Source organism: Pseudopipra pipra, chromosome 1 (genome assembly GCF_036250125.1).
Source record: "Pseudopipra pipra isolate bDixPip1 chromosome 1, bDixPip1.hap1, whole genome shotgun sequence".
Lineage (NCBI taxonomy): Eukaryota > Metazoa > Chordata > Aves > Passeriformes > Pipridae > Pseudopipra > Pseudopipra pipra.
Genome location: NC_087549.1, coordinates 15,130,612 through 15,156,008, shown reverse-complemented (window position 1 = coordinate 15,156,008; position 25,397 = coordinate 15,130,612). Strand labels below are relative to the sequence as shown.

At 41.7% G+C, this 25,397-nt stretch overlaps 1 protein-coding gene and 1 long non-coding RNA gene across 8 annotated transcripts in view; one reads left to right on the top strand and one right to left on the bottom strand.

The window, feature by feature from the left end:
• TRPS1 (transcriptional repressor GATA binding 1) overlaps positions 1-22,303 on the bottom strand; it is a 214,126-nt gene extending 191,823 nt beyond the window's left edge. For 4 of the 7 annotated variants that reach the window (XM_064646381.1, XM_064646399.1, XM_064646372.1 and 1 more), the window contains exon 1: positions 22,103-22,303. Coding sequence is in view for 1 of the 7 variants with exons in the window: in XM_064646408.1 (XP_064502478.1) it covers positions 21,378-21,387 (10 nt within the window). In the remaining 6 variants the exon portion in view is untranslated. Of the gene's footprint in view, positions 1-21,377; positions 21,516-22,102 lie in introns of those variants that run through there. The other 3 variants (XM_064646426.1, XM_064646389.1, XM_064646408.1) reach the window with 3 other exon arrangements.
• Positions 22,304-22,692: 389 nt separating this feature from the next.
• LOC135410071 (uncharacterized) overlaps positions 22,693-25,397 on the top strand; it is a 33,314-nt gene continuing 30,609 nt past the window's right edge. The window contains exon 1 of the long non-coding RNA XR_010428509.1: positions 22,693-24,152. This is a non-coding gene — a long non-coding RNA (uncharacterized LOC135410071). The remainder of the gene's footprint in view (positions 24,153-25,397) is intronic.

The following is a 25,397-nucleotide window of genomic DNA, read 5'->3' as shown; positions in this document are numbered from 1 at the left end:
TTCATCATCTCGTGCTCTGTTTTCCTACATGGAACGGAAAAATAAAGTGAATTTTCTGTTGCCTTTTTTTTTCTTTTTTCAGTTTCTGGTAATTTTAGTTTTGAAAATGAGAGTCACTAAGCAGAATGTAAAATGGAGAAAATAGTGTCACTGTATCAGCATAGGAAGTCTCTGGCAAAAGTTGATTTAATCACTTCCACGAACTGGTTCCAGGTGTTTAGCCATTTCCACCAGGATTGTTGTGTGACATTACTTAAAACTTGGGCAGCAAATAGGTAAATATACACAATCAAACAGTACGTAAAGCTGTGTAGACTTAGACCGTAACACAGATTAAAAACTGAAAGTCCTATTTTTTAAAGGTAAATATCTAAGTATTTTTTTAAATACAGGTTTCTCTATTTTAAAGAAAAACTTTATTCTCTTAAGCATTAATTATGTGTACCTTTGTTATTCATATTAGATTACTTAAGAGTCCAGCAACTGTTTTAATATATACTGCAGTAGTTTCATAGGATAGAAATATGCCTTAATATGCTATACATTAAAAATCAAACCACATACATGATGCTACCAGTTTCGCTATGCTCCTGCAAGTATCTGCAACATCAGACTATTATCCATGAGATGATCACAGAAGAGAAAAAACTAACTGGCAGAAGTCTCAATGGGCTTAAACCAGAACAAAAAAAAGTGTACTTAATTTGGGAGCTGAAAGTCTGTCTGCAGTTTGGCACATACAGCACATCACACCATGTAATTTTATAAAAATCAAATAACTTTGCAAATCACTTAAAATGTTTCCTTTCTCATTGGTTTTAATCATGTTTGAAAGGAGAGAAAAAAATTACAGGATGAAATGAAAGCAAAATGTAATGATCCAGGACCGTAATTCTCCTGAATGAACATTCCTAAATTTTTGGATCATGGACCACTGTCAAACTTCAAACGTAACAGGGAACTACTATGCAGCCTTCACATCAAACTTTTAATTAAAATCTCTAAATGGATTATATGATACTGCAGATAAGTATCATACCATGATTATATGTGTCTGCAGACCACAATCTGGAAACAAATATATTAAAGGATTAATTTTCCAAAAGGGAATGCTTCTTGGAATACTTGTTTTATATGTCAAGATACTACACAGTATCTTAGCATGCAAATATCTGAAGACCTCCATTTCATGAGTTTTAAACAGTACAAGTGAAAAATACCAGTTTAAGACAGGATTTTTAATGAACTATCCTGGTATCTACTTCTCAATCTAGCCTGTTGGGATTTGGAGTTCTTTCCATGCAAACTGACCAGGCTCACATCCTCCTTATAATAACGTACCCAGAAGCTGTGGACAACACAGTGATTTCCAATGATGTCCCAGAAAGGGCCAGTCTATGAACAGCAAAAGCTGCACTTGCTTCAGGTCAGGCTTACCACTACAGAATGCAGAACAGAATTTTGGAGTTTATGTACACACAACTATTATTTGTAACATACAGTATTAGTATAAATATCCAATATACAGTTACGGTATAAAAAAATTATGTTTCATGTATATGTGCATATATGTACATATAAAGGCATTCAGAAAGAAGGGCAAAGAAAAAAAAATACTATATCCATTCTAATGGCTTTATCCAAGTTTAATTAAGAAGGAAGAAAAAAAAAGAGAGAGGGAGAGAGAAGAGAGAGAGAGGATTATCCTGAAGCTGGAGCGGGACAGCCGTGACTGCTGGTTTTTGCCCAGCACTTGAGTGACAGCGCGGGGGGGAAGAGTGGTTAATCACCGCGTTCTGGGAACCGAGCAGGGAGAGAGGGAGCAACTGCTTTCCGCAACACTTCCTGCGATAAGGCAGCCAGCGCTGGCACACGGACACACACACGCGAGAGGCGGCTGCGCGGCGCTTCATGCGACTGCAAACGTGACCTGCAGCCCTGCACCCCCGACACACTCACACAGGCTCACTGGGAACTTTCAGCTCTCGCCAAACGCGCTGTTGGGGGTGCCGGGAGCCGGGCGGGAAGGAGAAGCCCCGGTTCCTTCCCTCCCCGCGCAGTCCGGCGGCAGCAGAGCAGCGGGAGCCCGCCCCGCGCCCGTCGGCGCTCGTCGGTGATGTTCATTCGCGACACGGGCCCAGAACTTCAGCGCTGAACAAAAGCTGCCGGACTGACACCGCAGCATAGCCGGGATTGTATTTCTTTTCTTCTCTTTTTTTAAGTGCGATCCCAGCAAAACTTTAGTCGCTCAAAGTCAGCGCGGTACCCACTCCCCGCCCCCTTACAAGGCACTGTTACTAAGCCTTTTAAGACTTCCAGAGAAAGTAAACGAGGCAGGGGAGGCAGGACAGGCATTAAGGCCAACACGTCCCATATCATCCGATAACTTCCCCTTACATGCCCAATACAATGCGGGTTTGCTGATCACAGCTTTTCCACTGTACCAGAGCCAAGTGCAGGCAATTACTTACACTTACGTAGACTTTAATAAGAGATAACAGTTATCTCTATTGAAAAAGCACGAGATGGATTTTTTTTTCTAAATTTGTTTTTCATTAATAAACTGGTTAAAAAAAAAACACACAAAAGGGTTTCTGTGCGAGGCACTGGCTCCCCCGGCCCTCTGTAGAGCTTCACATCGAGCAGAGCAGCAGGCCCGGATGGAAAAGCACCGGCGGAGACCAGCCGGGTCCCGTAACCCCCCGACACCGGCAGGTCGGGGGTGCCAGCGCGGGGCTGGGTAGGACGGGGCCGGGGGCGCCTGCCCCTCGAGCAGCGGCATGTCCCGTCCTGCGGCGCTCCCGCCAGACTCAAACCACTGGGATCCAGGTAAAAACATGCCGTATTGAGCCCTGTTGCCCCCATCAGCCAGGTCCCCCGGCCAAGATAAAGGCAGGAGCAATCTCCGTATTTTCAATGCAAATGAGATGCAGCCCGGAGGCGCTCAGCAAATTGCCAATGCATTGGGGATGCCCCTGCTCTTTAGCTTTGTTTCCATATGTGCTTAAAGTTGATGAGTGCTGGTCGTGTTTTTCTTCCCACCACCCAAGGACACAGCACAGATATAGGAAGTAGGAAAACTGATGTTCCAGTAGCGCTTATAGACCAGATGGCTGCTGCCAGCATCTTGCCAGTCTTATAAGTACACCTTCCAGTGCAGTTTCACTGGTATTTATTCTAAAATTCATGTTGGATAATTGTAACTCAGAGCCAGAGTATCTCTGAGCAAAAGGAGAATATACTGCGTTTATGGAGTCATCATCTCTGCATTCACGTTTTAAGCAAAACTATCTGACCCTTACACATTTGAAGGGAAGGATTTCTGCATAGACGGTCTACCTGTGTTTATAAAGCAGGGGCATTTTATATGCTGCAGAATCATTACATGTTAACAAATGAAAGAAGGTTCCATCAACATAGTATGAACTCACCACACGTGTTTAAAACAGATATTAAAAACATGATTCACTGTAATAAAGACATCCCAAACAACTATTTAAAGTGATTCAAAATACAAAATTTGGGGGTGGGGAGGTGATGATACAGTGTACCTACCTCTCTCCACTCTGCCCCCCAAAGAAATACAAAGTCCAATAATAATAATAATAATAATAATAAATAATAATGGCACGTATTTATACTTATTTATACTTTATGTAGAAGTACAGCAGGGTTCTTAAGATTAGGTCTCGCTTTCAGTTTCACTCACCACTGAACTAGTCAGCTTTGCTTTAAAGAGGTGTGGAGTGTTACTTAGGAGTTACAGAAAGTACATCGGCATGTTAAAGAAAGACAAAAAAAACCAGTATCATAACCTATGCAGGGAAATGATGGATAAAACAGAAGTTACGAGTCTTAACATACTGCTCAACAAATCTTTTCCTCCCAAATGCACGACAGACATAGGAACAGGAGCTCCGAACACTTACTAAACTTATGCAGAGAAATAAATGGTTATCTGTTGCGTGACTTACAAAGTCAGAGGAAAAGGAAAGAGCAAATTTTTCATGGAAGCCTTGGATCAATAGGCTGCACATTTACCTCATTCACATCCTCCTCCTTTCACTGCACTTCAATGTGAAGAAGGCAGCCTTAGCAATATTCCTCTTATAAATCCAAAACATCGCAGAGACCACACTGCAGCAACAAATCTGCTTCACATGCATTGACGTACCTCCTCAACATCTGAAAGAAATTCCAGCTCCAGTCAACCCATAAGAGACATGTTGCCTGACTCTACCTTGATGGTATTGTTTATGAAGAAGATGATTTACACACTTGTAATGATTTAAGCAGCTACTTTGCATACATTACAGAGAGAACCTGAAACATGTGACCTGCTTCACAGGGCAGGATTATACCTCTGTTCTTGTTGTGTCATGTGCAACCACACTATTTAGTAGTTAAAGGCAAGTGAGCACTCTGGTATTCCATTGCCCTCGCCATGCATGCAGCGCGAGAGTTTCAGCATGCCTCTGAAACCAAAGGTTAGCCTCCCAACTTCTAAAGATAGACAGTTAAATAAATGATATAATTGTCAAAGGGACTCAGTCAAACCTACCACATGGCTCTGCCCACTCAGGATTATGACGTTTACTGGCAGACTTTTAAGGACAGGAAATCTTTCATGGTGTTAATAAATCTGTAACAATGATCATATTCTTAGGGACCACTCCAATACAAACTTTCATTAGCACTCACACTGCCTCTCGCGAAGCACTAAGAATCTATGCGTGATTATCATCAGCTTGGAATAAACAATAAGAACTTTAAATCCTTTTTTTTTGGTGTTGTTTAAGAAAGTAAGACAAAAGCTTTTCATAAAAATGGAAACTAACATCCAAAGAACGTCTGGGCTCAGCCTGTCAGCTCCTTCATAATTTTGAGTTGTTTTTATTGATCCATACACTTCTTATGCACAACTTCATTACTGCTTTGATAATTATAAGATAATTAAATACAAGACAGAGCAAGTATCATGCTGGGGAATCGTTTAGTGAGTGAACTGTTGTGCTGAAAAGTGGAATTCTTCATGTCACTCACAGCACAGTGATACATCAGTAATAGACGCCACAGGAGCTATTTTGGGGATGATCCAGTGGCTTACCGGAGCCACAGAGGGCAACAGCAAAACATAAGGTTCAGAATTCAAAGGAAGTCCCACCACATAGGCCTTCACGCTTTGCAAACATGTAAAACAAAAGCATGTTCACACGCAGGTTTACATGAACTTCACAGCAAGTAGAGCATTTGCCATATAAACAAAAAAAGTCAATGTCTGAAATTTTTGATTTAAAAAAATAGAGGAAAACTGGTGGGTTGAGGGGGAGTTATCTTAGCAGCACCAGGAGTGAAGGCACCAAAGCTCTGGTCACAGACTTGCCACTGGCTCACTAACACTGCAGTTATTTAGATTCCCTGTGCCCTGGCTCACCCATCAGTACAATGGGTATAATACTTCATCCTGTCCTTAAGAGGCAATTACTGCTTGTAAAATACTCTGGGAACCTTGATTAAAATGCACAGCAGCTTTGAGATAAGTATTCCCTCTGAAAGAGCAAGCAAGCTGGGTTTTGACGGTGGGAAGTACTACCTGATGGCTGCAAAAGAAAAATAATCATTCCAAATGAGAAGTATGTGCCTGATCTATGCACATCTGTAGGTGGACCCCTCCTGGATTTTACTTTTTTCCTTTTTTCAGTTACTCTGTGTATATTGCAGAGAGGAGCAGTGAGAACAGATAATTATAAAGCTTTTGAAAAGCCCTGGTATTTTCACCAGAGGATCACAGTGGGCTGTCTTCAAGAACTCTGATGCAGAACTATATGTAATTAAAAAACATAATTATTTGTAATACTCCTCAAACCCTGTTTTCATTAAAGAGGGGAGGGGGGGAAAAAAAAAGACAGATCACTTTAAATATGAATGCTTTATGAATAAAGAAAATTTTTTTTAAATTGATGAGCATTCATTTTCCCAGTCACATAAAATAGTTCATGTAAAACATAATTATCAACGTTTTAAACCACATTTTCCCCTGGAAAATAAATAAATAAGCACGCCAAAATCTTTTTTGCTCATTAAGAGCCAGATCCAGCAGAAAACATCTGCAGACTTCTAGACCAAGCAAGCCCTGGAAGGCCATGGGTACTGGCTGCACCTCGTGCCAACCTCAGAAATTTGGCTGGTTCAGAAAGATTTAAACAAAACAAAAAAAGCCCTGCAGCTTTACATGTCTGGGAATTGTGGAACTGCGTTAGGTTTATGAATAAAGAACAGGGGTGAGAAAAAAAAACAACTCCTTTTAAAAAGGAGATGCCTCTCTACCTCCTGTCCTCCACCATTCTGGGTGCTAGACAGGGGCTCCTCTTCCTCCCCAGGGACAGCAAGGACATCAGCAGCTGCAGCCCAAAACATGGGGTCCACCTTCATGCCCTGTTGCAGACGGGGTGGGGGACCCAAATCTGGCACTTGCCCCAACTTTGCACATCCAATAGGCACCTGAGCATCCAGCTCCCAGCCATGCTCCCAGATGCATGGTAGCTGCCACTGGCAAACCCAAAGGAGCATCCCTGGGATGGCAGCCAGCCTGAGTTGCTCAAAGGACACCATAGGGCCACCACAAAGGGGCAGGTGCTGGTCAGGGTGAAGAGCCACCCCTGCAGAGGTGGCCAGGGGACACAGTGGTCTCCCCTGAGCCAGCAGCCTCTCTACCCTCATGGGAGGATTGGGCCCTGTGAGCCCAGGATTTCTACCATGGGCTTGAACAGGCTCCAAGATGCAGTGGAGGGAAAGAGCCTCAGCTACCGCAGGCACCCAGCAACACATATTTAGATTTTGGGCTACCCTGAATATGTGTATGCAAACACCACAGGGGAACTGACGGCATTGGCGAGGCTGCTTGCTGAAGTAAAGGAAAAGTTTAGGACAAGGGCCCTGCTGCTGCAGTGGATGACAACTAAAGAACCTGCTGCTAGTGTAGCTGACACATTTTTAGACTTTTGATAGAAATAATGGCTTTTTCTGACTAGCTCTTCACTAAATCCCTCTTTGGGAAGCTAAGAAACCTCCCACTGATTGACGTCGCACCTTGTCTTCTGCCCCACTCAGAGGACCAGCCTACATTTTGGATCAACACCCTGCTCATCTTGTGCAGCTAGCCCTGTGCAGGGAAAAGGACGGGGCAGGTATGAAAAGACCAAGTAACAGTATGCCCATGTGTTCTGCTTAAAGCCATCCCAAAATTCTGGTTTCACAGTGTTCATTTTATAGACACCTTCTTGAGAGGAACAGCAGATGCAGTATGCTGCCTTGGTTAGGAAGATGTGATACACACAGAGATATATACTGGATATATATTAGGAGAGCACAGAGAGACTCTGTGCAATGACCATATAACTGCAGACACTCTGCAGGTGTGTATTTACAATACTATTTATATAGTGCTGAAAGTGCACTACATTAATATACAGTGTGCATGATTCACTGTCATTAGTCCTGCCTTCAAATAATGTGGACCCTAAGATAAATAATATCGCTAGAGCCTCTCCCATACAATACACAGACTTGTTAGTTTAGTTATATATACAAAATTTCCAACTGCAATTAGAGGTTCTTTTTAAATTATAAAACGTTCTTGAAGTGAAACCTTTGTTTGAGTTGAAATGAGCCAGCTGACATAAAAAAAGCAAACTAAGAAGCCAGGAGACTTGTATTTAAAATGCAGAATAAATTGGATATCTTAAATAAATAGCATTAATCTGAACATGCAGTAAAATAAACCATGTATTTTAACAACACTAGATACAAAAAATCATCATATTTATCATTACAGCTTTATATACCTGTTGGATTACTGCTTTCAAAGCCTTAAGAAATGTTCCAGTGTCTTTGAATTCAAATGCACTTTCTTTATGCTAAATCTGTGAAGGTGCTCTTGTGGGAAACACTGAATTTTACATTAATTTTTTTATTAAAAAGAAAAAAGCTTACACAGCCTCAGAAAAAAAATCCCAACTTTGTCCATTCATCCTTTGATTCTGTCTTTCCCTTAGTAAAATTATTGCCAGAAATTAAGCTAATCTTTGCAATGACTTTTTCATCTTTTGTAAAACCAAGGAGTTTAACTAGCCTACAGTTCTATGAGCTCTGATGAACAGCTCACTATAAAGATGAAATTCTTGTCATTTTTGTCCATGTCTAACATTTAAGGAGGAAAAAAAATTAAAAGACAATAAAAAACCACTGAAACTGTAAATTCTGGCTATGAAACATCTCAGTAAGACACCAAGATAATGTCTCACAAATCAAAACAGTAGCAGTACTACCATCTGTAAACTCAGAATTAAGGAGCCAGAGTTTTCCATACAATTATAAAAAGTGTTTTAAAAAACTTTTTAAAACACTTTGCTCATTCTATAGCATGGGCACTGAAGGCTATAAATAACTGGATCAGTAAGTAAATTCACCATCTACTAGAAGAATGACTCCTGAGGTAACTCAAGAAAGTAAAAGCTGAAGAGCTTGCTGGTAATAGTTAATGGGATAGCCTGACTCCAAAGTCAGAAAGAGCAAAATATCTCCCTTTCATTAAAAGGGTAGGGAGAGAAGCTTTAAAAGGTACACAATTAGTTAGCTTTGCAGTGATTAATTCAACAACTGCAAAGCCAAAAACAACTTTAGGCACTTAACCATGAAACTGTCAGTTCTCTATGCTTGACGATAAAGCATCCAAAAAGTAAACATTACCTTCTGTGTTTTTTCTATGTGCATATTCCATCATGAGAAGACAATAACCAAAAAATTACCAGGCAAGCTCAGCAGAGGCTTTTTATACCTTATTCCCCCTAACACAGAGGTAACATGTGCCCAGATTCCATTCCCTTCCCTTACTGCCAGCTCTAGTAAGACAGTTCATACTGTTCCCTAACCTGACAGAAGGGATTGAAAATCAGATTGAAAATCTCATCCCCAAGGAAGCTACAAATTCATCACAGTAAGGGAGCTTTCAGTATGAGGAGACCCCTATACTAACCAAATCCTACCCATATCAAGGCAAAAGCAGGCGCAGCTTTTGCACAGACCAACTCTTCCAAGGAAGCAAATGGAAGCTCTGCCCAAGTAAGGAATGCAAAGGTGTATACGTTATCATCTCCTTTAAAGAAACTCCAAAACTGAATAACTATCAAACAAACTGAAAAAGGGCAGGAAGCTGATGAGCAAATTAAAAGAACAAATCAATATATTTCTCTGACCTGCAAACATTTAATTTAAGCACATTCTTCTTCCAAACAAGATGCATATGAGTGTTTTGATGGCTGCTCATAATCGAATGTGTCACTCACAAAATTATAGCATTCGAGGAGGGTACCGGGCAACAGAAAATGGCTTTTGCTACGAGTATGTCACAAGCACGTCTTTTAGTTACCTCAGAATTGCACACGACTTCGCTTCATTCCTTCACACTGCCTGCGTGCAGGTTGCTTCACAGAAATATAACTGCAGTAATCTGCTTGACAGTAAACAGTAATCAGTAAACACTATTTACTGAGCAGATACGTGCCTCTGCTACGCACTCAGTTTACCTATCCTCCGTCTCTTCCTTCCACTCTCAGTCTCCTCACTCTCAGAAATTTTAGAAAGGGGGAATAAATAAATACAGGTAGTGAAACAGTGAAATCCCATAGCTAGCAAGGTTTTCCTCTCTGAATGGACAAATTCTTAACTCCACGTAGCTACAGACACTGAAGGATTAGATCCTAACCAGGGAAAACACAGGAAAATGGTAATAAATATCACATGGTAATCCACAGGAACTTTGGTCCCAATGTGATTTTTCTACAGTCCTACAAAAAAATGGCATTACAACATCCATAATCTCAGCTCATATATCAGAGCACTCTCTCCATTTTCCTTGCCCTTCCTTCTCTCGAGTAGTGCATTTCGAAGAAATGTCCAAGAAAATGTACTTTTTCTGCAAAAGTAAAGTCAGTGCAGTCCCATTCCGGACTGAAAGAAGCACAGAAACCCAGTGAAAACTATCCCGGACCATTGCACTGCACAGAGCTACAGGTGAGGACTGCAGTGTTTATGGCATCATTACTCTGGTAGGGTCGCATCTGAAATTCCTTCTGACAAGACAGAGGAAGTTACAGTTTGCTGGAGAGAAAAAATAAATAAATGGTATTCATATGTAGCGAGAATACTTCATGTCATAGTGGATTTTACAGTATCCTAGTTCTCTTTCTATTCAGGCATGTGTCTTTTGGGCATCAAATTCTGAAGACCCAGGAAGGTAAAACTTGCTTAACCATGAGTCTCCTTTCGCCCAATAAAATAAATTCCACAGCTGCTGCTTCTTTCTCCTGTGACTATTTTTTAAGCTCTTTCCCGCTGACGACTAGCCGCTGTCACACACCATGATTGAAACAAAAATCTTTTAAAATGCCAGCTTTTCAGATTCTTAATTTTGTCCTATTCAGGTAAAATGTTTTGCTTTAGAAAGTTCAGCAGAGCTGCTAGGTCATCTTTGTTAGTAAAGATTTTCACATGCACAAATAAAAATTGAGAAACGACTGAAGGAAAAAAACCTAGACAAACCCATTTTAAATGTTCCTTAGATAATGCAGTACCACAACAAATCTCCAAGGAAAGTTAAGCTGAGACTGCCATGAACACCAAATAAATTTGCACCACTGGGATATTTAAGGTCCAATAAATCTTACTTTCCAATGGTTTTAAAACACCAGAAAATAGTTTTGCAGCTCTAGACTCTGTCTGCCTACAAGCTATCAACTTAGATCTGTCATTTGTGAGAAATATTTTCAGAATATACTCATGTTTGTTGAACTACCAAATTATGAAAACCTTTATTAAAAGAAAACAAACCACAAACACACATATATACGTACATAAAAACCAACCAAACAAGTTACTTTCTTTTTCTCTTCACATGAAAATGCTCAAGAAAGTTGGTCAAAAATGCCCATATTTTCAATTCAAATTCTTAATAGTTTTTTAACTATTTCATGTTGCAGTCAAAAAATATGAAGCCAGCAACTAATTGTGAAAAATTAAAATGCAAAGCCAAAAAATGAATCACAGAAGAGCCAAGGGTTAACATCAACCTAAGAAATCACACCACTGTGCAATTTATCTGATAATATCAAAAATATTAACAACTGCTGAAAAAAATCAGATGGTATAGAAAAACATTTTCTTTACTATGCTGCAACTTTCTGCAGTTTGGCTACATCAAAAGCACATTCTGTGGATGATGAAAGTCACTGCTTCCCATGGCCTGACAAAAATACCCTGATTGCCCATTACAGGGCAGGCAACCTGGTGAGGGCATTGAAGCCTGCTTCCACGGATATACTTGTGATACTGGGGCTTCAGTCACTCCACTGCTATTTCCAGAAGCCTTTCAGAGAGAATTTGGTGAGGACAAGATGAAAGCATGGCCATGCCAGTGAGTAGCAGCAGGGCTCAGAAGCAAGTGCACTTCCTAAACCTACTTTTTATTTTCATTCTGCTTTGGGAAATGAACTGTTTTCAAACCACAATAATCACTGTTAAAGGTGACAGACCAAACTGAGGTCCAGCTGAAGGGCAGCTTCACGCAGTGAAATACTCGACCGTCTTGAGTGGGGCAGCAGAAGAGCAAGGTGGAGTCTTACAAACGTTGATACTGTGTCCTTTGTCCAGGGAAACAGATGCAAAGTACCAAACTATAGTAAATGTAACATGAAGCCCCAAAAGTTGCATTTCCCTCTCAGTAAGCTGAAACAGAATTGCGAAGTCTCCCAATGACTATGGGATCTTACTCTAGATGAAGATCTAGAGCAGAAGTTTAGTCCCTTCCAAGTACGGGGGAGATCAGGGCCATAATTAGAGGGGTTTAATCAATCTTCAGTCATATCTAAGTTTCTGTCAGGTTGACCGGCAAAGAAGGTTAGATTCACTTTTCCAAAAAGCATTTGCCAAAAGATCAAACCATCCTAAACATTTAAAAAAAAAAAATCGAGTTATGCTAAGCTTTGTTTTGCTGCTAACTAACTTCATGTCACAAACAACTGAAAGGCAGTGATGCAAAATGCATTCTTGCCTAGATTTGTAAATTTTTCCAGGAGCTGTAACATCCTGCATTTGATGACATCATGAAAGGAGCAAGTAAAAGTTGGTTTTCAATTTGTTCTACTTTTCCTTCATTAGTGTCTGTGTCAGAAGCAGAATAAGAACCCTCATTAAGTCACATTAAATTCTTTAAACTCATTAAGGGCTCAGAGAAAGAACAATACAAACACTGGTGTTTTTGTAAAAAAATTATGCAACACAGATGGACTTCCATTTCCATGTATTTTTAGAATGAACGTATGTGCGCGTAGCAGCCAAAGGGAGAGCGATGTGCATGAGTGAGAAACAGAGTAACAGAGACAACGAGGCAGAGCATACTTTACATATGACAGAACGATACCTAGATAAAAGTGGATTATGCAAGATCACTTCTGACCTGATATCGATGAAGCACTTAATGCTTTGTATCCTGAATTGTGGCAGAGCTGGAGTCAGTGCCATACCCCACATTTCTTTTCAACTAATGATTCCTCGGGACTTTTTTTCAGGGAGAAGACAACCTTGAAGGCCACACAGCCAGCTGCAATCAAATGGCAATCAAACTTTTTGTCCACGGACTCCTTTGATTGTGGCTGCTGTAGCCTAGCATACTATCTGGTTTCAGTTGAAGATACATCTACTAGTCATGCACATGGACTTACACATAAGATACAGGTGTGTGCAGAGTTTCAACAGTCTTGGAGAGTACCTCTGGGTGTGCAAAGGGTGGGTATTTGTTAGAAGATTTATTGTAGCTGAATGACTCAGATATATGTTGTTGATAACTTTTGATCTTACCCACCATAAGACTGGAAACATGAACTCAATGCCACAAAATTATTTACATTCCTACAGTATGCTCAAACAACTATGACAGGATTAATTTAATCCATCACACTATTATTTTTTTCACGACAGATGCAACATGCAAACAGGAATTCAGCTCTAAAGAAAACTCCAGAACTGAAGAACATAGAAGGAGACTAATTGGATGGCATAAATTTCAGATGTCTGTAGCAGGCCAAAGACAGAAAACAGTATACAGTAGAGGGGAAACATGAGTTACTGTTTTTCTTCCTTCCTACCACTGTCACAGCTAAAAAGAGAGGTGGGATTTTTACTGACAGCCCCCAGACCTGAGCATTTAGAGCTGGGTGCAGGGCAGCGCGGGCAGGCAGCCTTTGCTCAAGAGTTCCCCTCTTCCATTTCTCTAGCAGAGGCAGATATGGTTTACCTGCAAGGCACAAGGCATGGCTTATCTGTTTTCACAAGCTTTTGCCTCAGGTGTTTGGGGCAAGGTTTATTACTCATGTGTGTGCGTGCGTGTCCATATCTATTTGTGCAGGAGAAGAAGGCTCAGCAACAATCAACATGTATTGCATTTTTGGTTTTTACTGTGCAACTGCAGCTGGCCTACGTCTGGTGAGTGTATTTGATATGCCTAACAATGAGAACACTAAATAGAAAAGCAAACTACGTTCAGGTTAGGAAACTGAAATTGGAGTTATCTTTCTTTCGTTAAGTGAATTCATGAAGCAACATTTCATCTGCATAGTAAGTTTTGGATGATGTTTCACATAACTCACAGCATTTGCCTGAAGAGTGGCATGTGAGTAAGTCAAGAAGACTCGTATGTTGGAAACACTGAAAACCTTCTACCCCCAAAGAAAATTGCTTTATCCTAACTCATTTAACTTCCATTAAACCACATCTGAACATAGGAATTTTAGGCGATACTTAACTTCAGTATCTACTTCAAACTTCTTTAAGATAAATTGAGATTTTGTTTTTAAAATAATCCCTGTAAAGTCACTGGATATCCAAAAGCAGTCTGCAAGGCATTTGGCTAGTCAGATTATGTCTTTTTTTTTTTTTTTTAATTAACTACTAGCAAAAATTCCCCTGCTTTTTTATCTTTTTTTTTTTTTTTTTGTGAAACACCAAGCTGTATGTTTAATTTTTTAAGTTTCAGTATGTACTTTAGACTTGCAGACTTTGCAAAGTAGGTCAGGAATACCCAACGGATACACATTTGAAGGCTACAGATAGCAGAACACACCATTTACGGCTTTGTATATACACATATATACACATTCTATATAATATAGGTAGATAGATTCAATGATTTAAACACATTACATCTATACCGTGTGTTTCAAGAACATTCAGATATTTACACTGTTAGATCACCACTCATTTTAGACCTACACTAGTGCCAGCTGCCAAAAAAAGGTACACAAATCAAAATATGTTACCTTTGTTCAAACAATACTGCTGTTCATTATATAATAGAAACTGTCATGCTTAATCTTCCAGGAACCAAGAACTGGTACATTCTTGGATCAGAGGTGGCTTGAAATGGTTTGAGGCAAAACCGAAGAATACCGCTTAAGTAAATCTTGCTGAGAAACATACGCACATTGATGATTTTTAACATCATCTTTTACAGACTCTTTTTCACAGATATATCAGTAAACAAAAAATGCTGGAATATTTTCAAAATACAGAGATGAACACATCAGCGATTTTACTGTAACGTTTTTGCAATATCAAATTATACATTCCCTCCTGCATTGTCAACCTTGCTAAATGTAGGGGGGGGATCCAAAAAGGATGCCTGAGAACAGACACCACAATGAATTAAAATGTAGCTATAAAAATTACATGTTGACTTTGACAATACCCCAAAACCAAATTTTTCCTTGGGCATTCTCAGTATTATCTAAGTACTCCAATGCCTACTGTGGGCACTAAGCTACAGGCTGCGATTTTCGTTTTCCATAAGAGATGAAAAAATTGCCAAAAGCAGCATTTAAAAATATGTCTACAGCATGAAATAGAGAAATACAGGGAAAAAATGGCAGAAATACCTTAAATTCTTGATAGTTGGACCTTTTTTAACTCATGTTTTAACCTGGGAAAATTCTTAATTAAAAATAAGTACACTTCTTATTGAGGAAAATGTGTTTTACAGCATTACGACTCTGGTACTTCTTCGGATTTTTAAGACTACAAAGGAAGTATTTTACAATTTCATCTTTAACAACACAGATTATACAGTATTCATCAGGCAGACACAATCTTACTTACAGACAGACAGAGACACATATAACTCTGCAGAGGCCAATACTGCAGCTTTCACTGAATCCAAACACCCCCTGACATCAGTGAGTATTTTTCAAGAATGAGAATTGCAGGATCAGGCCCCAAAAGTGCTTATGAAGATGAGATGTTACTTCAACAGATTGAATGTTAGATTAAATATAAAGATTGAGGCAAGACAAGTCTGGGGTTTAAACCCTAGGGAGGATTGACATTTAAAGTGTTGCCACTGAATTATAGCTCTCCACATTGGGTGGGGTAACCTCCTACTGGGTGGAGTGTCTCCCCTAAAGGAAGGGAAAACTGGCACAAGCCAACTCAGTCTTTGAACAATTTCCCTACTTGCCAAGTTATGAAGTCGTCCTGACGTCAACTTCGTCAAGAAAGTCTATTGCCCAACTCTGTCTTTTACAGTAGAAAGTTTGCCTGTGTTTAAAACCCCAGCAGATGTAGAAGAGAAATTAAGGAAATGATCCAGAAAACCCTAAACAAAACAAAGAAATCAAGAAAGAAAAGTGTGTAGACTGGATTTTCTTAAGTAAAGTTAATTAAAAAAAAAAATCCTTTTGTTAGGTTTTCTTGTTTCTAATATCAACTTAATACAAATAGATATAGATCACTCGAAACTATTACTAAATATGTTTTAAAACCTGGTTTAGCTTTAAGACATGGGGTGGAGAGCACACAGAAAGTGGACACTCCAAAAGATAGGATCTCTCATGTCTTCTGCAATGGGTAGTGAATATCTTCCCAATCAGCGTCACTAACAGGTGTAGAATACTCTCATACTAGGAAAATAATATTCATACCACCAAAGGTATGCTTAACATACTATTCCTCTCTGAATGAAAATAAATTGTTTCTCCAAAAGAAGGAGTCAGGTGCTGGGTGAGAGAAAATGAATGCTGGAGGGAATCAAATAAAAACAAACACAAAAAGAAAGGATAAAGCATCTCAAAATGCCCATAGGATTAAAAAAAATAAAAATCAGAAAACAGTTTAAGTTACCGTAACCTGAAATGCACCAGCCATCACAAAGAGCAATTGGAGAAATCCAGCAGAGCTCAGCAGGAAAGATTTTTAATAACAGATTGAAAAACAAGAATAAAAATAACTGCATCAACAGGGCCTTTCTTCCTCAGGCCACAAGCCCGTTTTTACTTGAAATTTAAAAAAATTGCAGTTTGGCCACTAAAACCAATCCAGAACATTATTAAAAGTTAAAAGCTACCAATTACTTCTGTCTGTTCTTTTAAAGCAAAGTTTGGCATTACGTCAGTTGGTTTAAAGAAAACAAGAAAGAGAGAGAGAGAAAGAAGGAGAGAAAGTTTCCTGCTTGTATAAATTAAACCACCAGGGAAGGTGTCTAGCCACTTGTAAAGCATTTATTACAGGTTTTTAAAGGGGTAGTAACATTTTAAAAATTAAATATTTTAAAATAAATTTAAGGGAAAAAAGAAAAGAGGATCTGAGCTTGGAAGGAAAGCAGACTTATGAGAAATTAGACATGCATCAACCGAAGCTAAGAAAGTAAAAATTACTACTAGGACAAAACTTTGCAATTCAAAATAACCCTATTTTCAAGGCAGAAATAATCTTTTTGTAGCTGCTGTACTCACATACATCCCCTACAATCATGCAAAAGTTCCACCGAACTTTACGGGATGGAACCAACTAGGTTCTGTAGAAACGTCCTATGGAAGTGCCACTCGTGGCAGCTATGGGATTTAATGGGAGAATTTTTTCTCTATAGGTTTACTAAATCCACATACAGAGATCCACAGCAGGAGTAAGATTCCTCGGTTAATGCACTAGGACCATAATAAAAAACATTGATAGAAGGATTAGCAAGCTCTACCAAATTTTAGATGTATTTTTCACCAGTGGTGTTATTATTAAATTTTAAAGAACCACTTTAAAGGTACTAGAAAGCAAGAATTAGATAGCACAGAACATGAGAAAACCATAATGGCTATTAAAAAAAGTTTCTTACACACAGCTGCGCCGGTTCAACTAAATCACAGTCTTCTAAACCCCGTGACGCCAAATCAGAGACTCCTCTGACTCCAGACAACACATCAAGTGGAGTGGCGTTCAGTTGTGCAACGCTTTTGGTGTGTGACAAAATGTCCACTGGGGACTTAAATCTAGACCAGGGTAGCTATCCTCTCATTGCTCTGTGTTACGTTTGAGCCTTGGTCTGCATGACAAGAAGTCAGAATAATATGCCAGCGCTTCTCTCCCCTCCCCGTGCTCCTCTGCCCCAGCAGCGTTTCTTACGTTCTGGGCACGTATACAACTGGCGAAGGAGCCACGTTCTGGAAGGCCCTTTATTGATTAGGTGCAAAACAGCATCAAGAAGTGAATAATAAGCATAATCTGAAAAGTGTAGCTGCGTGTCTTGCCCTTGTAAACATTTACTATTTAATGGTGTAATTGTACTTTAATCCTTCACATCATCTGATATAACTCATTGTGTTTTTCTTTTAATTAGCAAACAGACAATCCAAAAAAAGCAAAGCCCAGAGAGTTTGTATGTGCCGTAAAAACTGAAGTGAAAATAGTTTTAAAATAATCAAATATTCTCTCTTTGGATGCAGGCTTATCTTTTTAAAGTCAAAAGAGAACTTCATTGGCACAGGGTAGGAAAAAGAACTCCATAATTCATGACAATACCAAAAAAAAAAGTTCTTCTCCTTCTCCAGGAGGACTGGAAAGGGCACTTTTATTTATCTTCTGGACAGACAAAAATAATAGAACCTAGACCAGATATGCTGTAATTAATGTATCCAAAGGTCAACAGGCAATGGTATTTATACAATAGATGGGTGCAGACTACGCTGGTTATAGTATTAATCACGAGTATTTGAAAATAGCATTGTTTTCTTCCTAGGTAAGAACTTGAGAAAGTTTCAGAAACAGAAAAGAAACTTTTTTCTCTCTCTCTCATACCTGCCGGCTGTTATTTTTAACCAATTGTTCTTTAACTCGTGAGATGTAATATTTGGGAGAAATATACCTGAGTTTACAGTCACCCAAGACTGCCAAAACCAGACCCAGACTACCTCACTAGTTGTGTTGAGGAAACTAAATTAAGCAAGGGCAAATACCAACTGGAAAGTTGTCAGTTTATTGAATGAATGGCTTCATTTTACACACCAGTTAGAATACCTTAATCAGAATATATTTCTGTTCAAGGCCAATACTTTTACTACCAGGTGGCAGTTTGTTTTAACTGAAACTGTATTAAATTTGTAATTTATTTCCACTTGACTTTCACCTAACAAAAAGGGTTGTCAGATTCCCAGCCTATCGTGTTCAAAAATATTTAACCATAAACTTTCTCACAATGTTACATTTGGTGTTACCCACAACCTTTATTAAAGCGATACTGCCAGTGTGGCTGCAGTTAAGATCTGAGAATGTTTCTATTAAGAGTATTACATTAAAATATCGCCAAGCATTTGTAAGAGACATAAATATTCATACACATACGCCCCCCCCAATCTTAGAAGGAAAGTTCCACATAAAAAGAAAAATTTAAATACATACCAAAAGTTGCCTGTTTGTAATTACAATTTTGGGTTTTTCCTAAATGTCTTTGCTAATTTTTTAACTCTTTCACACTGTAATGTAAAATAGTTTTATTTCAAAGCAACTGCCTGATAAAGTGTTAAAAGAGGTAATTCGCATGAACAGAAAGTAATTAGTCATTGTTTGCACAATGCTTTGAAAATATAAACCCCGATGTTTCAACTAGCATTAAAATATAATGATTGGAATACACAGATTTGACAGGCAACAATTCCATCTCACAGACACTTGAGCCCACACACAAGAATTAGTATTATGCTGTTATTAATGAACTATCACGACATGTGAATAATAACCTTCTTTACACTCAGCCAGACCATACATGATAATAGTGTGCATTATGAAAGTTTAGTACAAATGCTAGACAAGACATTATAGAAAATAATCCTGCTAGGGTTTCGTCAAATATTACTGAATTTACCACTGATAAAAATGTAAGTCAACCCACAAAGCTACCATATAAATTATACTAAAACTGCATTAAAAATATAAGAGGATAACCTGGCTGCATCGTGTTTGATGCCTAAAGAAGTCTCAGATCTCTGAAGTTGTCATTTACATTTTTTTCCTTTATTAACATTACTATGAAATAAAGAAAAAAAAAAAAAAGCCATCCTCTCTCAGGCAAAGACTGCTCAGTGTTATTTAGAGTCTGTTTTAGAGAATCACAGGCAAAACATGTAAACTTAATAGCTGATGCAACTTTGCCTTTTACTTACTTTGTTGTGACTACATATACGCAAAGTTTCAAACAGATAAAGTCTCAAACCTGATTATCGGACAGAACAGGGTGGATTATGGACTCTTCTCATATCTAATCTCCCTTGATTTTAAAAAGGTGAAGCAGACTTCTGTTGTCACAGTGTAAGGATAAACTCGTATATAGGCACTGATGCACTATGTGGCAAACCTCAGGCAGGTATGCATTATTCAAGAGGAAAAAAGAAAAATACTTTTTTTCCTCTTTACAGAGAAAGGTTCCACTTGTTTGGTTTCACCATGTTATTAACAAACTTTCATTCAGTGGTTAAAAAAGAAAAAAAAAATCTTTCAAAGTGTTGATATCATTTCCAGACAGTCTTGTCAGCATCACAACTTACAGGAAATAGTTGATGTTCTCAAACAAGCCCTGTATTTACTCATAGACCCAGAGTACTTAAAAAAAAAAAAATCCTCACTCTTCTGGAGGGTTTTATTTAAATGTCACTCTGGTGGAATATCTGAGAGAGCTGTCTAACCTAACACACAGCTTGTGAACATGAGGCAAACACAGGCTGCAGTTCAGAAGACTACTGTAACTTTTATTCTCATTTTGTCCACGTCAGGAACTGGCTCTTACCACTACTTTCCTTTGCTGCCCCTTGCATTTTTAACTCTGGCAGTCTTCTCTAAATGTTCAACTTTTCCCAAAACTAACAGGAAAGTTAACATGATGCCACCAACATCCATAGGATTCAGTTGTGGAGTGGAAGACGACTGCCTGAATGGCAAAGAAGTTTGATGGTTCCTTGAGAGACTTTATGGAACTCGATTAAATAAAACCTGAAGCGTATTAAATTATTGTCTGTTTCCATCAACATTCAAAATGCGCTGCGTCCTGTAAAAGCAGTAAAGGCAGCATGGTCTGCAAAACAGCTTACACTCTTTTTAGTAGAGAATCTTTTCCCCTCGGAGGGGACTTGTCGCCTCGGTTCCCCAAGGGTGCTGGAGTATCTCGGCTCCTGCTCTGCCAGGCAAGGTGCTCGCACTGGCGGAGAAGTGATGGAAGGGAGACGTCTCTCCACTTCAGCTCATCACTTACTCCCACAGCTCAATCAATGCACTGGATAAGTTTGCCATTTGCAGATAGAAAACACAACCGGTCGTGGAAAAAAAAGATAAAGGAGACTAGCGGGCCCCACGAGAACCCGCGTAGGAGTGCCGGTGCCTGAGCGCCGAGATTTGCAGCAAGGGAGGCAGATAAACAAAGCCCCCGAAATGTCAAGTCCCCTTGGGGAGCCATTCGCGTCCCAGGGACGCGCGGCGGCGGCAGCACCCGGGCCCGACCCTGCGCGGCCCCGGCCCCGCGGCCGCCCACCACAGCCCGGTCCGGGCCACCCCGGCTGCCCCGGCCGCGGAGCGCCCACCGCCGCGCTGCCCCTCCATTCATTCCTCCCTTCGCAAAGCCACACGCGGGCGAGTGCGGCAGGAGCAGCCCCCGGGCCGAGGGGGCAGGGGGGTGAGACGCTCCACGAAGTTGCGGCAGGCAGGGAAAGCCGGGCGCGGGGACGCAGCGCTGGGAGCGGGGCTTCGCCTTTAAGAGGGAAAAGTTTTACGTCTCTCTGAGCTCTGATTTAAAAAAAAAAAAAAAACTAAACCAAAACAACGAAAAAAAAAAATCATCACCACCATGTCGCCTGTTCCGTCGGTGTGACCGGGAGGGACCCCGAGCCCCCCTCCCGGTGCAGCACCGCTCCGCACCCGGCCTCTCCCGGTGTGTCTCTGGGCACGAAGATGGAAAAGGGGAAGGGAGTGGGGGGGAGGAAAAAAAAAAAGAAAAAAAGAAAAAAAGTTTTTCCCAAACTTACTACTGTGCATGATGGTGTCTCTGTGCCCCGCTTGTCATGATCCCCACTAAAACTTCCAGCAGCGGCAGGAGCGGCAGGACTGTGCGACTGCAGCCCATCGGATGCGAACCCTCTCTGCTCGTCTTCTACTTCCACCCCCCGCGTCTCCCTTCCCCTCCCCCCGAGCACCCCGGTGCCGGGGAACCGGCGGCCGCGGAGATAAGGCGCGGAGCGGCGCGGAGGGGAGGGCAAAGCAGAGCCGCATCAGCCCCGCGGCCGCCGCCGCTCTCCTCCCCGCCTCCGGGCCGGGGGGCTGCTCCCCCTGCCCGCCGCCGCTGCTGAACTTGACCCTCCCGACTCCAGCGGGGCTACCGCCGTTTTGAAGTCGCCAATTTCCAGCCATCACACATGGCTTTGACCCACCGGCGGGGGGAACGGGGGGCGCGGGGGGGATGCACTGAGAGAAGCCTGTGAAATCCGAGCAGCCCCCCGTTCCCTGGGATTATGCCCATCCGCCCTCCGCTTTTGTTGTTGTTTTTAATTTTTTGGGGGGGGGGTATTTTCTGGGGGGAGGGGGTGCACCCCCACTGCCCCCCCCCCACCGGGCACACGCCGATCCCGCCGCGGGCGCCGCGCCCCCGCCCCGCGCGCGCCCCCCCAGCGCCCGCCGCCGCCGCGCCGCCCCCGCCCGGCCCGCGGCCGCGGCGCCCTCCCCGCCGCCCCCGCCCGCGCCCCCCCGCGCTTACCTGTTGATTAACCGGCAGCAACAGCCCCGGCAGCCTGGAAGATGGTGGAGCCGCGGCGCGAGCCATGAACCGTCTCCTGCTGCCGGCGGAGTTGGACGCGGATTATGTGGCGGTGGCCGAGGAGTAGCGGGGGGGGTGGGGGGGAGCGGGGGGCCGCGGCGCCGCTGCCTCCCCCCTCGGCCCCGCTCGGCGGGGAGGGGGCGACGGGCCCGCCGGCGGGCGGTGCGGTGCGGCGCGGGGGCGGGGGCGCGGCGGCCCGGGGGGCGCGGGCCGGGGCAAGGCGCGGCGGCCCCGCCGGCGGCGAGGCGGCGGCCTGGGAGCGCGGGGCGGCCGGCGCGTTATCGGGACTGTTATCGCTTGTCAGGACCTCCGTCTCCCCGCATTACGTCAGTTTCAAGACACCAACACTATTAATATCAAAGGAGCCTTCGCGGAGGAAAGCGCCACCCCAGACGGAGCGCCCTTAAAGAGACAGTGCAGGCGGCCCCGCCGCGCGGCCCGCGCCGCCCCCCGCCGCCGCCTCCGCCCGCCGCCGCCTCCGCCCGCCGCCGCCGCCGGGCCACGGCCACGGGCAGCGCGGGCCGGGCCGGGCCGGGCCGGCGGGCGGAGGGGCCGCGAGGACCTGCGCGGGGCTGCAGCGGGGATGGCCGCAGGCCACAGGCGCGCCCCCGGCTCTGCTCGCGGCTGTCACCGGGACCCGCGCGTGTCCTGCGGGATTGGAATAGGGGAGGGTGGGGAGAAAAGGCGCGACCCAGCAGCTGCCACCCTCGAGAGACCCCAGCTCTGCGCGTGGTCTCCCGCAGATTTAGTGTCACCTTCCTGCCCTGTCCCCCCCTCCCCCCGTCTGTGTGCGGGTGCTGAGGCGGGTGGGCAGGCGGTTCCCAGGTTGTGGGATGAGCAGTCCCGTTACCGCCCGCTCTTTGATACGGGTCGCAGGTCAGTTCCCGAAACTGCTCCGAGAAAAACCCTCACAACTTTTCCTCCTTGTGCAGAACTTTTTCAATTCGAAATACTCTGCTTTCCCCTGTGCTACGAACTGCTAGAAGTCTGCATATTAATGTAAAAACTCTCTCCAAGGAGAAGTAGTACATAAAAGGTTCCTGTGAAAGGGTTTTAAAATCCCAAATATAGTAGGCGTTAAAAACTATGTAAACATTTGTTGGGCATTTGGACACAATTTTTCTGCAGTTAGGTGACTTTATATGGCGTGCTTTTCCTCCCATGCAAGTCATTTTAAGCTGATTTCACATCAAAATAAGTTGTGCTCGCTTGCAACTACTAATACATTATTCGAGGAAGAAGCTGGAAAAAAGTTAAATCATTACAGTTCAAGAGATGAAGCTACTTTCCCCCTAAAGTTTGAAATGACATAACTTTTTTCCTTACAATTTTACTCTCAAATACATGGTGAAATGTAAAGCATAAAATCTTCAGAGATACATGCTGATGCAAATGAAACCCTTCTGTAAAACGTATGGTGTTCGCAGCCCTTGCTCCAAACTTAAACATTCTTCATACATGTTTAGTATAATCCACTGGCAGATTTGTAAAGTAATTGCTCATGTAAATCACCCAGTAACACATTTCCCCCTTAAGTTCTTTTGTAGGATTGTCTGATAAAGCCCTTTATGAATAGAAAAGCAATAATTCACATACAAGAGGTGAACTTGTCATGTTGAAAATGGAAGGTAAAATATAGTTGCACGATGAGGCACACGCAGTAGGATCTCTGACACAGGGAAAGGAGAACTGACTGATTATGTGTGGGATTTCCTCTATACCCTCCTGCAGAAAATGAGTTCGGAGCAGCAGAGATGTTTATATATGGAATGCGAAGGAAAGTAATATCAGAATTTAAAGTTTGTTGCAAAGTCTGCCTCGATACTTTAGTACCGGGGCCAGGCTCAGTAGCACCTCACTCATATGCGCACAGAGAACCTTTCCTGACTTCATAAATTTACTTTTTCTGAAGCTGCAAATGCCATGGCTGAATCAGAGTCGAAGAGATAAATCGCTTGCATAACTCTCAATGAATGCAGAATTCTGAAAAGTAAGTGATTTTGCCCCATTCACATAAATTCAAATGTGTTCTTCTCAGCAATTTTGATTTTATTATTTTATTTTTACTGAGTATATCAGCCCCAAGTGACTATTCACTTGGCATATGTCTTGCATAGGAAGGGTTAAAATCGGCAGGTATTTTGTCTGATGACTTGGCTAAGCATCTTACAAGCAGGGCTTGAGTGGAAAATATTTAAACAAGGATAATTTCTCTTTACTTCGCTGTTCTAGTGAGACTTACTAATGTCTTTTTATTTTAAACCAGGAAATGATGCCCCCCACACCTTAAATCCCTGCCAGTTCTTATGTGTGGCTGCAGCTTTCCCAGATTTTATTCACATTATGACAGGCAAACTGTGAAGATCGATAACAGTGAAAGCACAGGTTTCAACATGTGCAAACCTTGATAACAAGCACACCTTTTTTCACCTGTAGAACAGTGTTATAGAGGTGTGTTTTTAAAAGACATAAGCCTCTCTGTGCATACACTTTTAAAATGAAACCACAAAGCCATTCATAAGCAAAGATGACAAGGACAAAACATGTCTTCATAGTTTCAAGTAGACAACTCTAATGAAATACTCTATCTCTCAGAAAAAGTTTGTTACTGTATCTTTATTAAAAATGCTTTCGTGGTGCATTCTGAATTTCTCGTTAAAGCAGATCAAGATGATGTCAATATCAATCTGTTTATATTCACCACAAAGAACTGTAGAGAACTTAATAAAGGCAAAAATATTTTCATAAACTTTTTTCAGGCAAATTATTTATTTATGAAATAATTTACGAAGAAAATTTTTACCTCATGGCTCAGATACATTACATATGCTTATGATTGACACAATATGTTCAGACTCAAAGGCCCATATAGACCTCTTTTTTTTTTTTTTTTTTTTTTAATCCTAGCAGGAATATTTCAAAACAACCAACTAATTCATGAAGTCATACAGTAATTGTTTGACAGTTGTTTCCAATATAGGAAAATAAGTTATGTATATTGTTTTCATTCAAATATTTGTTGATTTGTTGTTAGAATCCTTTGACATTGACATGCCACAAATTGCATTAGGAGAAATATTGGAGATTTATTTTTGTTTATTATCTTATGCTGTCAAACTTTTCCAAAACCGCTTTAAGAAAGTTTTATTTCACTTTATTCAGAACTGCATGGAAGTAGGTTGTTGTTGAAATAACAAATTCAGCTTTCTGTAACAGATAAGAGCTGAGGAAATGA